General features: G+C 36.7%; 1 protein-coding gene across 6 annotated transcripts in view; it reads right to left on the reverse strand.

The window, feature by feature from the left end:
• LOC136881228 (sialin) overlaps window positions 1-15,528 on the reverse strand; it is a 227,372-nt gene that overhangs the window by 105,126 nt on the left and 106,718 nt on the right. For 5 of the 6 annotated variants that reach the window (XR_011018734.1, XR_010861007.2, XM_067153983.2 and 2 more), the window contains exons 5-6: window positions 12,938-13,158; window positions 4,034-4,189 (exon numbers count right to left, since the gene is read on the reverse strand). Coding sequence is in view for 4 of the 6 variants with exons in the window: in XM_067153983.2 (XP_067010084.2) it covers window positions 4,034-4,189; window positions 12,938-13,158 (377 nt within the window). In the remaining 2 variants the exon portion in view is untranslated. The remainder of the gene's footprint in view (window positions 1-4,033; window positions 4,190-12,937; window positions 13,159-15,528) is intronic. The other variant, XM_067153992.2, reaches the window with a different exon arrangement.

Genomic DNA, 15,528 nt, shown 5'->3' on the forward strand with positions numbered 1-15,528 from the left:
AAACCGAACCTGGAGGGTAAACAGGTGATGATGATGATGATGATTATTTTTTTACCCATTCTGGAACCTAAGTAGCATAAAGACCTGCTGCGTCTTAAAATACAGTACCGGTTTCAACATGTTAAATAGGTCATCGTCAGCTGTTGATGAACCTGCTTATTCAATAGCGACTGTACAGAATAAAACATTACTAAGATTAAACAAGAATGCCATTATTCTAATAAAATGTAATGCTTAATGTCTAAGTATATACATATGGCATAGTTTTTAGAGGTTAAAAAGCGTTAACTTCCTGGAGTCCCATGAATGCCATATATTCCCCCAAAAAATTTATATTAAGCTATAATGTTAAAAACAGGAAACAATTCTTACAGTTTAAAGAGTCACTGATGTCACTGTGTCAAGTTCAAATATCTAATGCTGCAATGCCAGTATTGTGTCTAACGGTTGTGCGGGTAGATACAAAAGTGCATCGTTAGGATGCAAATATGCGGTTAATGCTACAACAGCTACACGACGTACACGCAACATTTTGCACCACGCTCTCAACCATGCTCAATGACATATCCAGCTCACAGAGTTTTTGACTTTACCTGGGTGGAATACAAGTATATATGTCATACATAGCAACTTATGCTTCAACAAGATGTCTTAGTGTACATTAGCATGTTTATCAGCAATGATATGGACTGAGAAGTGCATAGTGCCTGTAAAACAAGTACAGAGCCTAATATTCTACTGAACATAACGTTCCCCGCATATTTGCGGCCCAACAATGCATTTTTGTATCTACCCAGTACAACCGTTGGACATAATACTGGCATTGCAGCATAAAATATTTGAACTTGACACAATGATAACAGTGTCTCTTTAAACTTTAAGAATTGTTTACTATTTTTTAGCATTATAGCATAATATAGACAGTTTTTGGAATATGTGGCATTCGTGGGACTCCAGGAAGATAAAGCCTTTTAACTTCAAAAACTGTACCATATATATATATTTTGACATTAAGCATTGCATTTTATTAGAATAGTGGCATTGTTGTTTAATCTCAGTAATTTTTTATTCTGTACATTCTATATCATTATTCTGTACAGTCGCTATTGAACAAGCAGGTTCATCAACAGCTGGAACATAACGTTCCCCACGTATTTGCGTCCCAACAATGCACTTTTGTATCTACCCACACAACCGTTGGACATAATGCTGGCATTGCAGCATAAGATATTTAAACTTGACACAGTGATATCAGTGACTCTTTAAACTTTAAGAATTGTTTCCTGTTTTTAACATTCTTCTTCTTCTTTTATGACCACATAGGATCACTTTAGTCAGTCAGTCGTTCAGGTCTCTTTGAAGGGATTGTTCGGGCTTTGCGGTCCTCCCAGTACTTCTTCAGATGCTCCGATCTTTCCTCAGTTGAAAATGTGCGTGTTGTTGGTTTGTTTTGTGTAAGGGTAAAGCGGAGGTTTGTATTCTTGTGTTTTGTATTCAATTTTATCTTATTTGTGGTGTCTTCTGTTGTAAGGCCTATTTCCTTCAGATCCTCTCTTACTTCTCTGATCCATTTACATCCTGTTGTGGTATTTTTTGAGACGAGATTGTGTTGTACTAGTTGTTTAAGAAGTCTCGAATCCTGCATCCTCATGATATGTCCAAAGAATTCCAGTCTCCTCTTACGCATAGTATCTGTAATGGGTTCTAGCTCTTTGTACACGACTTTGTTAGGTATTAACCGCCACTGTCCATCTTTCTGGTATTTTTTGTTGATGCAGGTTCTTCCAATCCTCCTTTCAATTTTCTGAAGTCTGTCAGTCTTTGATTGTTTATTCAGGTAAAAGAGTGTTTCTGCTGCATATGTAGCTTCTGGTTTTGTAACTGTGTTGTAGTGTTTTATTTTTGTATTTATTGATAGACATTTCTTTTTGTAGATATACCATGTTAATTTTTGTGCTTTAGCTAATCTGTTTGTTCTTATTTGGATTGAGATTTTTTTATTTAGGTTATGTGTTATTACTTCTCCAAGATATTTAAATTGAGTTACTATTTTGATTTTATTACCATTTATGGTGACTTCTTTTAGTTGTGTTGGTTTTTGGGGCATAATTTCTGTTTTTTCAAATGATATTTTGAGGCCAATTTTATTTGCAATGTTTTGAAGTTCTGATATCTGGGTTTTTGCTTCTTTTATGTCCACTGCTAGTAATGCTAAATCGTCAGCAAAATCCAGGCAATTTGTTTTGATTTTTCGGCCAATCTTTATTTTGGGGGGACATTTCCTAAACCATTCCCTCATTACCATTTCTAGAGCACAGTTAAATAATATTATAGCATTATAGCATAATATAATTTTTTTTTGGAATATGTGGCATTCATGGAACTCCAGGAAGTGAAAGCTTTCTAACCTCAAAATACTGTACCATATGTATATACTTAGACATTAAGCATTACATTTTATTAGAATAATGGCATTCTTGTTTAATCTTAGTGATGTTTTATTCTGTACAGTCGCAATTGAATAAGCAGGTTCATCAACAGCTGACGATGACCTATTTAACAGGTCAAAACCGGTACTGTGTTTTAATGTAATTTAAATTATTAGACACTTTGTATAATAAAGTATTGATTAGGTGGAAAACTCTTATCCTTCATACTTGTGTGGTCAAACTATCAATACGGACAATGAAGCTGATAGATTATAGTATTAGGGGCCGATGACCTTCGATGTTAGGCCCCTTAAAACAACAAGCATCATCAGCATCATCAGATTATAGTATCAATCAATTGCAAGCAAACAATCAATTAATCAATCAGTCACCACTGATCTGCATTTAGGGCTCCTGTCCAGGTGGCAGATACCCTCTCAGTTGTGTACCTAGTCTTTTCTTAAGTGATTTCAAAGAAGTTCAAAATCTATTGAACATCTCCCTTGATAAATATTTCTAATTTCTCTTCCTATAAACAAATATTTACCCCAATGTTTCCTCTGTAGTTATGGCTTTATCTTCATGTTATGATCCTTCTACTTTTAAAAACTTCTACTAATGTCATTCCACACCATCTCTCACTGACACCTTGAAATTTACCACTTATCAAGGGTTATGAATTTCATGTTGTTGGTCCGTATTGAACTGAGAATAACATATGAATAGTAACACAGTAAAGGTTTCCACCTATTCAATACTAATATGTATTTACCACTTAGTCAAGCAGCTTGTCTCCTAGCTCACATGTCTTCTCAGACTAAAGCTTGCAGCATTTTTGCAACACTACTCTTATGTCAGAAATCATCCAGAACAATTAATGCTGCTTTCCTTTCGATCAGATACTGTATTTTCCAGTTCTTGAATCAAGTAATTCAATACTCTGGAACCCTACTCAATTGGGGTCTTACCAGTGACTTAAATGCCATCTCCTTTACATCCTTACTACAACCCCTAAATACCCTGATAGCTATATGAAGAGATCTGTTACCTTTATGTAATAACTCATATGATTATCCCAATGAAGATCTTTTCTTGTATCAACACCAGCTATTGTACTGACATGATCCCTATGAGATATTTTCATCCCCATCAACACAGTAATTAAAACTGGGAGGACTTTCCTTCTTGGTGAAACTTAAAACCTGATTTTTCACTCTGCTTGCTATCATAACATTGTCTGTTGCCCATCTCATAATATTACTGAGGGTTTCACAACAACTACAGTTCCATTTCCAGAACCAACATAATTCTAAATTATTCTCTTCTACCCAAACAGCATTCCATCATCCATAAATGTCATTTTTTGAAAATAAGGTATTTTGACTTTGAATTTTTTACATTCTGTCATACAGGAATGTCAAGAGTCCACAAGAAAGGTTTGAATTAAGATTTTAAATGTTTGAATTAACCAAGTTTTACTGTATGAGATTTCACATAGAAATTCTTTAAATGAATAAATATTACATTATAAAATAAATAATACTTGTAATTTCTAATAAGTTTCTCCATTTTATAATTAACATTCGACTAGTTCATTAACTTACTGTTTGAATGTCCAGATTGTGCACATTATTTAAATAAGTAGGAAGTTGCATGGAGAGAGTCATTGTGCCCCACATTAGTCCTTGTGATGCCAGAAGTACTGCCCAGAATGGTCCAGATAGGAATATGGCTTTCCATGGTGTTGTAAGAGGAGAAGCCTAGATTTTGAAAACAAATTTTAAATAAAACAATGGAATTTACCAGTATATTGTTATAATACTTAAAAGTAAGAAAATCTGCAATAACTCTACTTTTCAAATTTTTCACAGCATTGACTTTGTGTGCAGTTGAAATGCTTCATTATGAAGTCTACTTCACGTGTTTATACACGGTATATTTATGGTTATTTATGGTTATGAGATGAGGCCAGCCCCATGGTGTAGGGGTAGCATGCCTGCCTCTTACCCAGAGACCCCAGGTTCGATTCCTGGCCAGGTCAGTGATTTTTACCTGGATCTGAGGGCTGGTTTGAGGTCCACTCAGGTTATGTGAATACAATTGAGCAACTATCTGATAGTGAGATGGCGGCCCTGGTTTAGAAAGCCAAGAATAACGGCTACGAAGATTTGTCATGCTGACCACACGACACTTCATATTCTGCAGGGCTGTTGCACCACGGGGTTTGGGAACTAAATACAAACTGTGAATATTTCTGCTGCAGCACTACTCTCTATTTAGCACTTCCCTCTTTGGAACTAGATAAGAATTGGAAAAGACTTTTGTAGATAATTTTTGGTGAAATCAATTAGGTGAATCTGATAAACAAGGCTGTGCTTATTGAAAAATGAAGTTGACTGGGATGTAAGACAATCTTTGAGTTTCTGCAAGCAAGAAATATTGAATATACTTTTGGGTCTGTTAAGGCATTTAGCAGTGAGTTTATTTGTTCCTTTACTCATTAATGCTGATTCTGTATTAAAAATAATCAAATTCCATCATCTGGCATGATAGAATATATAGCCTTAATTAGCTAGCATATACCTTTCCTGTTCTATCATTTATGTATTGCTTAAGATGAAGTATTTTGTTGTTTGCATATTCATTTAATTTTTCCTGAGTTTATGTACTTTTCAACTGTATTTTAAATTACCTGCAGTCCTCTGGAGAACATCTGCATGAATGCAGACTTCTGGATACATTTCTCCTTGCACTGCCTAGTGTTTGAAACAATATTTTTCATTTATCACTGGTTAATTGTATTTGTAGGCAAATGTGCTCATACATATGAATGCACTTTAGCAGAGACCAGTATAGTGTAAAGTTTCCAAAGGGTAAGTTGAAATTAATGGTGATGTACACAAGTTTTCAAAAGTTTTACAATATTGTTGAGAGAACACAGGGCATATTTAATAATTAAATCACCGGGCGAGTTGGCCGTGCACGTAGAGGCGCGCAGCTGTGAGTTTGCATCCGGGAGATAGTAGGTTCGAATCCCACTATCGGCAGCCCTGAAGATGGTTTTCCGTGGTTTCCCATTTTCACACCAGGCAAATGCTGGGGCTGTACCTTAATTAAGGCCACGGCCGCTTCCTTCCAACTCCTAGGCCTTTCCTATCCCATCGTCGCCATAAGACCTATCTGTGTCGGTGCGACGTAAAGCCCCTAGCAAAAAAAAAATAATAATAATAATTAAATCCAATGTTGAATATTTTTACCACACATCATGCTCTTTATATTCTCTGACTTAGCTCCTCTATCAATAGCTTCACAGTGTGTTTTCGCTGTCAGTACACAAATGCCATTATTAGTATATCATATTAGCTATAAAAATAAATTGATTCTTATGTTAAGTAGGTACACTGTATAGCCATAAGTCACTGGATATTACTTTGTTCCAGGTGTCATCAAATTATATAACTAATGCTATATTTATGTGCTGGCACACATCCTTGAACGTCATACATACTCAGAATGAGTCAGTGGAGAGAGTTCTGAGAGAAAGGAGGTATGATCGTAGAGACCCATAAATTTGGACATTTCATCAGAGAGATTTCTCAGCAGTTAAAGATGCACTAGTCCACCCTTACTGAACTCGATAGCTGCAGTCGCTTAAGTGCAGCTAGTATCCAGGAATTGGGAGATAGTGGGTTTGAACTCCACTGTCGGCAGCCCTGAAGATGGTTTTCCATGGTTTCCCATTTTCACACCAGGCAAATGCTGGGGCTGTACCTTAATTAAGGCCACGACCGCTTCCTTCCCATTCCTAGGTCTTTCCTATCCCATCGTCGCCATAAGACATATCTGTGTCGGTGCAAATTAATCAAATAGCAAAAAAAAGAAAAAGCCAGTCCACCTTTAGCGATGATGGTGTAAATATCAGGGAAGCACTGAATGCAACCATCACTCTGGTAGGTCCAGGAAACTGATTGTTGGGGACTGAAAAACTTTGAGGCATGATGTGTGCACTAATCATCAGTCAGCCTTGTCAATGATTGCAGAGGACTTCTGTCACAGCTCAAGTACACAGGCCACTGATAGGATGATTCAGTGGTAAGTGATAAAATTTGGTTTTCATTGTTGGTGCTGCTGCCAGTAAGCCAATGCAATGAACACATAACTGGCAGAAAATGAAATCCCAACACCAAGAAGGAGTTGTGCTAGGTAAACAAAATTCTAGAGGCACGTTTATATATCTGAAAGATGATGCCTATTCAAGTTTGCATGATAGTCGATGGAGAGTGGTGCTAATAGCACCACTGTGGCCTTGCAAAGCATGTTTGCTTTAAATATGTACTGGACAGTTCGTGAGTGTTAGTCATCGTCCGATGTTGATATTGTGAGGTATGTGTGAGTCAAATATGCCTTTAAGGAGATTAAGCAGTGTCAACAGCTTACTGAGGTCGAATGAGGCTGTGTAATAGGCCTATGGCAAAGTGGATATTCTTTCCACGATATTGCAGAAAGACTTGGCAGGGATGTATCCAAAATGCATCGGTTTCTCAAGCAGACTGGGATCCAGCCACACACAGGCCACTATGGAGAGGGAAGACCTCCGTATTTGCCACATGGCAGTGGTGGATCATATTGAATCTGCAGTAGCTATTACAGCTTCAGTTGGCACCAAAGTGACACAGCAGACAGTAACAAATCAATTACTTGAGGGACAGCCCTGAGCCAAATGTCCTGTAGCATTCATTCCACTAACTCTGAATCACTGCCATGTGCAACTTCAGTGGTGTCAAGCTAGAGCTCATTGGAGAGCGGAGTGGTGATCTGTTGTGTTCTCAGACGAGAGCCGTTTCTGTCTTGGTGCCAGCTCTTAAGAAGGAGGCCAGGTGAGTGCTTGGAACCAAGCTGTCTGCGCTTTCATCTCACTGGACCTACACCAGGAGTTCAACAGCAGGAGCACTCTTGCCTTTATCCCAAGAATCTTGACAGTGGATTTGTATGTCGGACTGGTGAGTGAACCTGTTGTGCTGCTATTCCTTTGCAGTATTCAAGGGGGTGTGTTTCAACAGGATAACACTTATTGTCATACTGCTGCTATTACTCAACATGCTCTAAAGTGTCAACCAGTTGCCTTGTCCTACTAGATCACTGGACCTTTCATCTATTTAGCACGTATGGGATGACGAATCCAGCATCATCCAATACCAGCATTAACCGTTGCTGATTTGACTGAATGTGCAACAGGCATGGAACTCCGTCCCACAAAATAACATGTGGCACCTATATGACACAATACATGCACATTTGCACGCTGGCATTTAAAAACATGGTGACTTAAGTGGTTGTTAATGTACTACTACAGAGTGGCGCACGAAATGCCATACACTGGAAATTGGTCATAGAATATGTAATATACAACATATTTAATTAAAAAAGTGGCATCACAACACTTATTGAAATGTGCATGATTGGTCAGTATTCAGGACATGTTCAATATGCTTACCTTCTCAGTGTACAACAGCTATGAGACAAACCAGCTATTCAACCCTCGGGGGGAAAAAAAAGGAATAATGGCCGCTTGCAAATGCAGTACACTTTTCGGTTTGTGTTAGTAGATTGTCTCCTTCAAATATTCGCAGTAGGAATTAAAATCAGGCTATATGATGCCCAGATTAAGCCAAACTGAAAATATTCAGGATGTCCGAAATGGTCAAATAAAAAAAAAATCAGATCTCGTTATTTGCAAATGAGATGTTTACCTCGGTGGCAAATGGTACACTAAAATACATTATTGTCAAGCACTAAATATTAAATTAACAAGAGAAGAATATTTTCCTATAATACAATATTATGTAATTTACGCTAACAATTTTTTCTATTAAACACACAGCTCATTCTTAATAAATTTACATTGTTTACAAAATTCTACTTATATCTCCTGTACTACTTACAAATATAGTCATCTGATATACAGTATGTGGAATTACTTCAAATGATACTGTACAACTGGTATAAGATTAAAATTTACATTGCATTTATTTACTTTTTCTTTTCTTTACCCATTCTGGAACCTAAGTAGCATAACGACCTGCTGCATCTTAACCAGAGCCCCTTTTACCACCACTTTTCAGAGTTCCTGAAGGGCCTTCACAGCTACCGTAGCGGTCCCAGGGTCCTCGAAGTCCCCACTGTACTTCACCCCTACAGGCAGTCCCCTACTTTGGCTGTCCAAACTCCTTAGACCAGGGGATGGAATTAATTTATTCACACACATTTTTTAATTACATTAACCTGCACTGGTCGAATGCCCTCTAACATTTCATTTATTTTCTCTGTTGCTGTTTATTCTCTTCTTGAATATCTGTACAGATTTTGGAAAAGGATCAAACACTAACCCTGGTAAACTGTTTCACTCCTTCACACCCTTCCCAATGAATGAAAATTTACCCCAATCGCTTCTGCTAAAATTCCTTCTAATTTTATATTTGTGGTCAGTCCTGCCGATATAATTATTTTCCAACTGAAGCCTCTCACGGATATCTCCCCATGTTTCTTCTCCTGTATAGGCTCTATATAATCCTATAAGTCTAGTTTTCTCCCTTCTCTTACTTAAAGTTTCCCACCCTAGTTTCTTTAATATTTCTGACACACTACTGTTTCTCCTGAAATCCCCTGTTACAAATCTTGCTGCTTTCCTCTGCACACTATCTATTTCTTTTATTAGGTATTCTTGGTGAGGATCCCAAACACTGTTTGCATATTCCAATAATGGATGAACCATACTTAAGTAACTGTTCATGCAGGAAGTCCAGAACAACACTTGCTGTGTGCAGATGAGCTCCATCTTGTATGATCAGTCATGTCTCTAATGGTAGTCTCGTTGCAAAGAGTTGTGGAAGGAAACTGTTTTGCAACATGTTCATGTAATGCACACTAATGACACTGTTCAATATGCTGTTATGGAAAAGATTGGCTCAATAATTCCATGGAGCCCCCCCCCCCCCTCTCCCCCCCTCTCCCCCCCCCCCCCTTGTGCATAATATCAGGTTGTTCTGTCATCCAAAACCAGACAGTCTGTTTTTTCACAGCACCATTGAGATAAATGTAAGTCTCATCACTGAACCATGTGATATAATACGCAATGACCTTCTGCAATAGTCCATGCAGCAAATTGTACTTGCTGTTAGTTTATGAGCTGTTGCAATTTTATATGGGGAAAGGTCAAACTCAGACTGCAGTATTCTCTGAATTGACCGACAAGAGATACCCAGCTGAATACAAGCAGTTCTGATGGATTTGTAGGAGTTCCAAACCATAGCCGCTCACACAGCAGCAGTATCCTCTGGTAAGTGGACTGGCTTGAGACAGGGCCATTTTCTTTCCATGATATTGCCTTTGGTTACAAATGGTTGACCAGCCTATACACCGTCTGCCAGCAGGGAGCCTGCTGGGTACTGAAATGAACACAAAACCTTTCCTGATTCTGAGCTACTCTTTTTGTTTCCTCATAAAAAAACATCATTTTCACCTTCTGTTCATGCATCAACCTCCCTTTGCACATGATAAATTTTGTATTTGAGCCTGTATTGTCAAAAAGTATCAACTTGTGAAAATTGAAATTTATAATTCCACCTTTACAATACTGTAATTGTCTTTACTAACAAGACTACATTAAACTATATTGGTGATACCTTTTTTGTCCTCTTATGGGACATCTTCAGTCACACATAAAATCATTGGAAATATGTTGAGGACACATTAAAATTAGTGAATAAAAAGTCTGTGAATCTTGTGAATATTAGGGATGAGTCCCTTTTTGAGACAGTTTTTTAAGAAAAGAATGTCCTACCCTATTTTCACAATTTTGGTATTTAATATTTTTTGGGTGACTGAAGATGTCCTATAAGAGGATGAAACATGTATCACCAATATAGTTTAATGTAATCTTGTTAATAAAGATGATTACAGCATTGTAAAGGTGGAATTATAAATTTAAATTTTCACAATTTGATACTTTTTGACAATACGGGCTGAAATATGTAATTTATCACGTGCAATGTTGATGCCAACCAGGCAGGTAGAACTAACAAATATTTAAATTTAAAGATCAAAATTGCAAAAATAGGTAAGGGCGTTCTTTTCTTGAAAAACTGTCTCAAAGAGGGAGTCATCCCTAATTTTTTAAGACAAAACGCTAATACGCTGCTTCACAAGATTCACAGACTTTTTATTCACTAATTTTAATGTATCCTTACCATATTTCCAATGATTTTATGTGTGACTGAAGATAAGAGGACGAAACATATACCACCGATATAGTTTAATGTAGTGTTGTTAATAAAGACTATTACGGTATTGTAAAGGTAGAATATTATTATAAATTTAAATTTTCACAAGTTGAAACCTCCCTTTGTTCACCATGCTGTATAACTGGAAGCCAGTATGCATGTGCAACATAACGTCCTGTATTACTGGGCGAATTGGCCGTGAGGTTGGGGGCGCGCAGCTGTGAGCTTGCATCCGGGAGATAGTGGGTTTGAACCCCACTGTCGGCAGCCCTGAAGAGCGTTTTCCGTTGTTTCCCATTTTCACACCAGGCAAATGCTGGGGCTGTACCTTAATTAGGGCCATGGCCACTTCCTTTCCACTCCTAGGCCTTTCCTATTCCATCGTCACCATAAGACCTATCTGTGTCGGTGCGACGTAAAACAAATAACAAGGAAAAACGTCCTCTGTTGCATGAAATAAGGTTTTTGTTCACAAAAGGACATGGTTCTGAGCTCAGATTTACACATTATAAGCCATTTTCAATGCTTGACATTTCATGCACCACCCTATATGTCATATGTCTTCTCACTCATGCTTGAACGTGTTATCTGGAAACTTTAATCAAATAAATATGCTACCTAGATAATTGCTTAGTCTAAATTGAGTTCCTCTAAATTAATGTCTTCTTGGTGTTAGGATTTCATTTGGCCAGTGGATGAATCTGGCAGATGCCATGTGAATGGCATTTACCAGAGTATGTTGTCTTCTTGATTGTAAAATTTGATGACGGTAGTATAATGGTCTGTGGGTATTTTTCCTGGTGAACTCTGCCATGTATCCACCTTGACATTTTAGACAAATATATGCTTTCCATACTGTGGCAACAGTTTGAAATAGGCCTTTTTATTTTTTGTATCAGTACAATAATGCACCTGTCAATTAAGCAAGATCAGTTGTGTAGTGGTTTGAAGAAAATCAGGTTGACCTGCTTCAGTGAGTCGTTCAAAGACCTGACTTGGGATGAGATGTATTGTTGGTTGCGTGCCATACGAACTGAACCAACTAACACACATAACTGTTCATCATACAACAGGAAAAATGGAAACAAATTCTGCCAGCAATTTACCAGAAGTTAGCAGAGAGTCTACCGTGTTGGGTAAGGACTAAAATAAATGCAGAGAGAAGTCCTACATTCTATTAGTTACATGGCAGGTGCCTTTGAAACCAAAAACAATGAGTGTCTTGTGACTTTTGGCTAGATATCATATGATACGTTTAAGTTCTGAGGTGACTGAAGGTAAAGTCTTTTAAAAGGTTCCTCGATGTAAGGAAATACTGTGAGTTGGGAGTTATTTGAAAATGGACCAGACAGTCCAACAAAGACTGTGAGAATGTGACATTGTATGATGTGGAGAAGAATGGTTGTCTATATCTACATTTCATGATAATTAACTATGCACATCAACTTTGGAAGGACAGGTGCTTCACAATTTTTTAACTTTAATGTGTTTTAAGATATCTTCTCTACTAATTGGCTTTTTGACTATTGAAAGTTCAGGTTATGTTGAATACCAAAAGTGCTTACTTAGGACCACAAAATGAATGTCACGGAAGTAGACTTACTTCACCACAATTTTTCTTTATGTTGTAAATAAATTGCTTGTTGGTGTGTTTTCTACTGTGTGGGACCTTTCATCTTCAGCAACTGCCTCCTAGGACAGACACAGTATTTTGTGTCCATTGCCAACATTTCATTTGTGTATGATGAGGTAGTATAATATATGGGATTTGAAATGTGTCTATTCCCTGAAAATGTTGGTGTTTTCAGACATTGTGCTTATACACATTTCATGTTATTTTAGAGTATTGAGAGAGTGTCCTTTCGGGCTGATATGAAGAATTTTCATGCTTGCGTTGACACTTGTATTTTTATGTTTTGCATGTAGTAAGTGGTTGGCAAATGAAGATTCTGTGTTTTGTCAATTTTATTCATTGTCCAATTTGGGACATTTTACTGCATTTTAGTCTTTTACAATTAGCAGTCAGATAAGTTATATAACTCTACCCTTATTTATCTACAAAAGTATGGGCATATTCCTGCCTATTCTTCAAGCTATTCTTTTTTTATTGATCTTAAAGTAAAATACAATTCTGTGATGATTACCCTACATAAATGCTGAAACAGGGGAATTTTTATGAATCTTTTGAAAATTGGGAATTGAAGGTGGTTGTATACAGTTGAAACTTACTTTTCGCAATGACACAGACTTGCCCAAGCTCTTTTCCAGATATTTTCTCTCCCTCTCTGATAGCCGTGGATGCTGTGCAGGTGAATCAAATACTAACAGCCACCAACATATACACCATATTATAGATAGAGTCCCTGTTAAGTAGAATACATATTCCCAACCAAAACTGGCAATCACTAAGCCACTCAGTGGATATGTCACTGCTGTCCCCACAGATGCTCCTGTAACACATACATTATAAAGACAAATGTTAAGTTGTAAAATGATACATGCTAAAATATTGTATAATTTATTCACATTGTTTGCCTGTTATTTATTTATTTATTTATTTATTTATCTATTTATTTATTTATTTATTTATTTATTTATTTATTTATTTATTTATTTAATGCTTCCTCTCATGTAGAGGTTGTCTTGTGACAAAGTATACTTTTTCATTAACTTTTACAAAAGAAATATATACAATCTTGAGAAATGTAGATGGTAACCTAATTATAACAATGATATTCTAGAATTATTAAGGAACCCTTAAGGGTGGCAAAAGTGGTAATTGTTCCCCTCACTCCAGTTATCAGACCCACTATGCCTAATTTCTTCTAGCTGGTATTTATCTCTGTAGTAAGTAAATCGTCCTCTTCCTGAGGTTGACATCTGTGGGCTGCGACTTATGGCTTTCAAAGCGGACAGTTAGGTTGATGATGTAACCTCTCTTCTTATTTTTGAAGGCAATGATTTTTTTAATTTCTGCAAATGTGTCACAAAATTGCTAATTTAAAATACTTTACAAGTAATAAAAACACAAAACTACCACAATGAGAAATAAAACTAGTCCAGTGTACATTCAATGTCATCAGAACTACCACCATCGGAACTTTATCACCTTCCCATACATAGTCGTCCTCACTAACATCCATAGAATTTGAAATTCCACATTTCTTGAAACTTTTCCTCACCAAGTCCATGCAGTCTTTTCCATTTGCATCTGAAAATGATAGACTGTCTTGGCCTTGCAAACTCCTGTAGGGATCATTGGAATAGAAGAATTGAAGCAAAAGAGAGGCACCTGTCATAAGTAATTAGAAGCATTCAGACTCAGCTAGATCTCCATGCTTACAAATTTTTAGATTCTGGGAGAGACCCAGCATCATTTCCCTGGATTCAGTTCTTGGCTCTGTTGTAGAAGATTTACATTCTTGTACGAAGGTTAGAAAGGGTGCATTCACCCTCCTGAGGATGATTAGGAATCAAAATAGATATGAATCCCTTTCTCTGACATACTAAGAATATGTTGTTGTCCATGATGATTCAGGCTGTTATGCCATATCCTAGGCTGGTGCGTGGCTGACATTTTTCCAGTTTTGTTAAGGCTGTCACAACACGACTGTTATTACCAACAGCACAAAATCTGTCCTTGAAAGTCTATACGTGGTTCACTTCTAGAAGAAGAACTTTTTTATTTTAAACAATTTTATTCACAGTCAATATCTTACATATACATACTAGTAATAAAATTTTTAAGTTCATTGTGATCATCAAAGACTACAAGCAAAAGCAGGAATAAGGAAGAGCTAAGATGTGTTAGTACAAACAGGAATGATTTTTTTCAGACATTTAGAATTTTACAATGTTAAAGTTTATATTTATGATTTTGTTTTTAATCCCACTGTGTTTTTATTGATTATTGATGGTTGGTTCAGTCCTTGATGTATTTTATAGCTTTTGCTTTTTTCCGATGTGTTTTATCTGGAGATTATAGTAATTTGAGTTACTAGTTTGGTTGTGATATTTTATCTTATGGACCTATTTTATTATGTTTTTGAATTTGTGCTTTAATAGTTACAGCGAGAGAGTCAGTCTATTTTGTCAAGTGTTTTATTTTTAATCCCACTGTGTTTTTTTTGGTTATTGATGGGTATCATCATCATCAAGAAGTTCTTTCATTCCCACCTACAAATGAGGTGGGCGGGCCACAGCTAAACGAGTAGTTCTAGGCTGTGAGTATTAAATTTATAATTGTGGAAATTATATTTCTTGATAGTGGTATGTGTCGTACATACTTATAGGAAAGAGAGAGGAGTGGGGTTGGCGCAGAGGTGACCAAGACCGCCCAAGTCGGACCTCAGAGCAGGGCCACACCACACCCGCCCGCATTAACCCCCGCTATCCCCCGTTTATTGAGCAAAACACATATACAGTAATACAGGATATATCAAATAGTACAAGACAAGATTTTTGTTTTTGCTTGAGGTAAAAGTCCAAAATGCTTGTAGACATGGTAGATTGAACATTGAATCAACACTAATAGCACAACGAAAGGAACACACACATGAGCTGTTGGGCAACAAACGAAAATGTTCTTGTGCCAAATCCTTAGGCACTATATTAACTTAACAAATATATACAGGTTGTAATAGGAAACAACTGAACTAGGATACTGACAAGGGGATAATTATAAAATATAGCTAGGAATACTAAGAAAAGAACAATATAATAATAATAATAATAATAATAATAATAATAATAATAATAATAATAATAATAATAATAATAATCATAATAATAATAATAATAATAATAATAATACCCGTGTG

The sequence above is a fragment of the Anabrus simplex genome, chromosome 1 (assembly GCF_040414725.1).
Source record: "Anabrus simplex isolate iqAnaSimp1 chromosome 1, ASM4041472v1, whole genome shotgun sequence".
Lineage (NCBI taxonomy): Eukaryota > Metazoa > Arthropoda > Insecta > Orthoptera > Tettigoniidae > Anabrus > Anabrus simplex.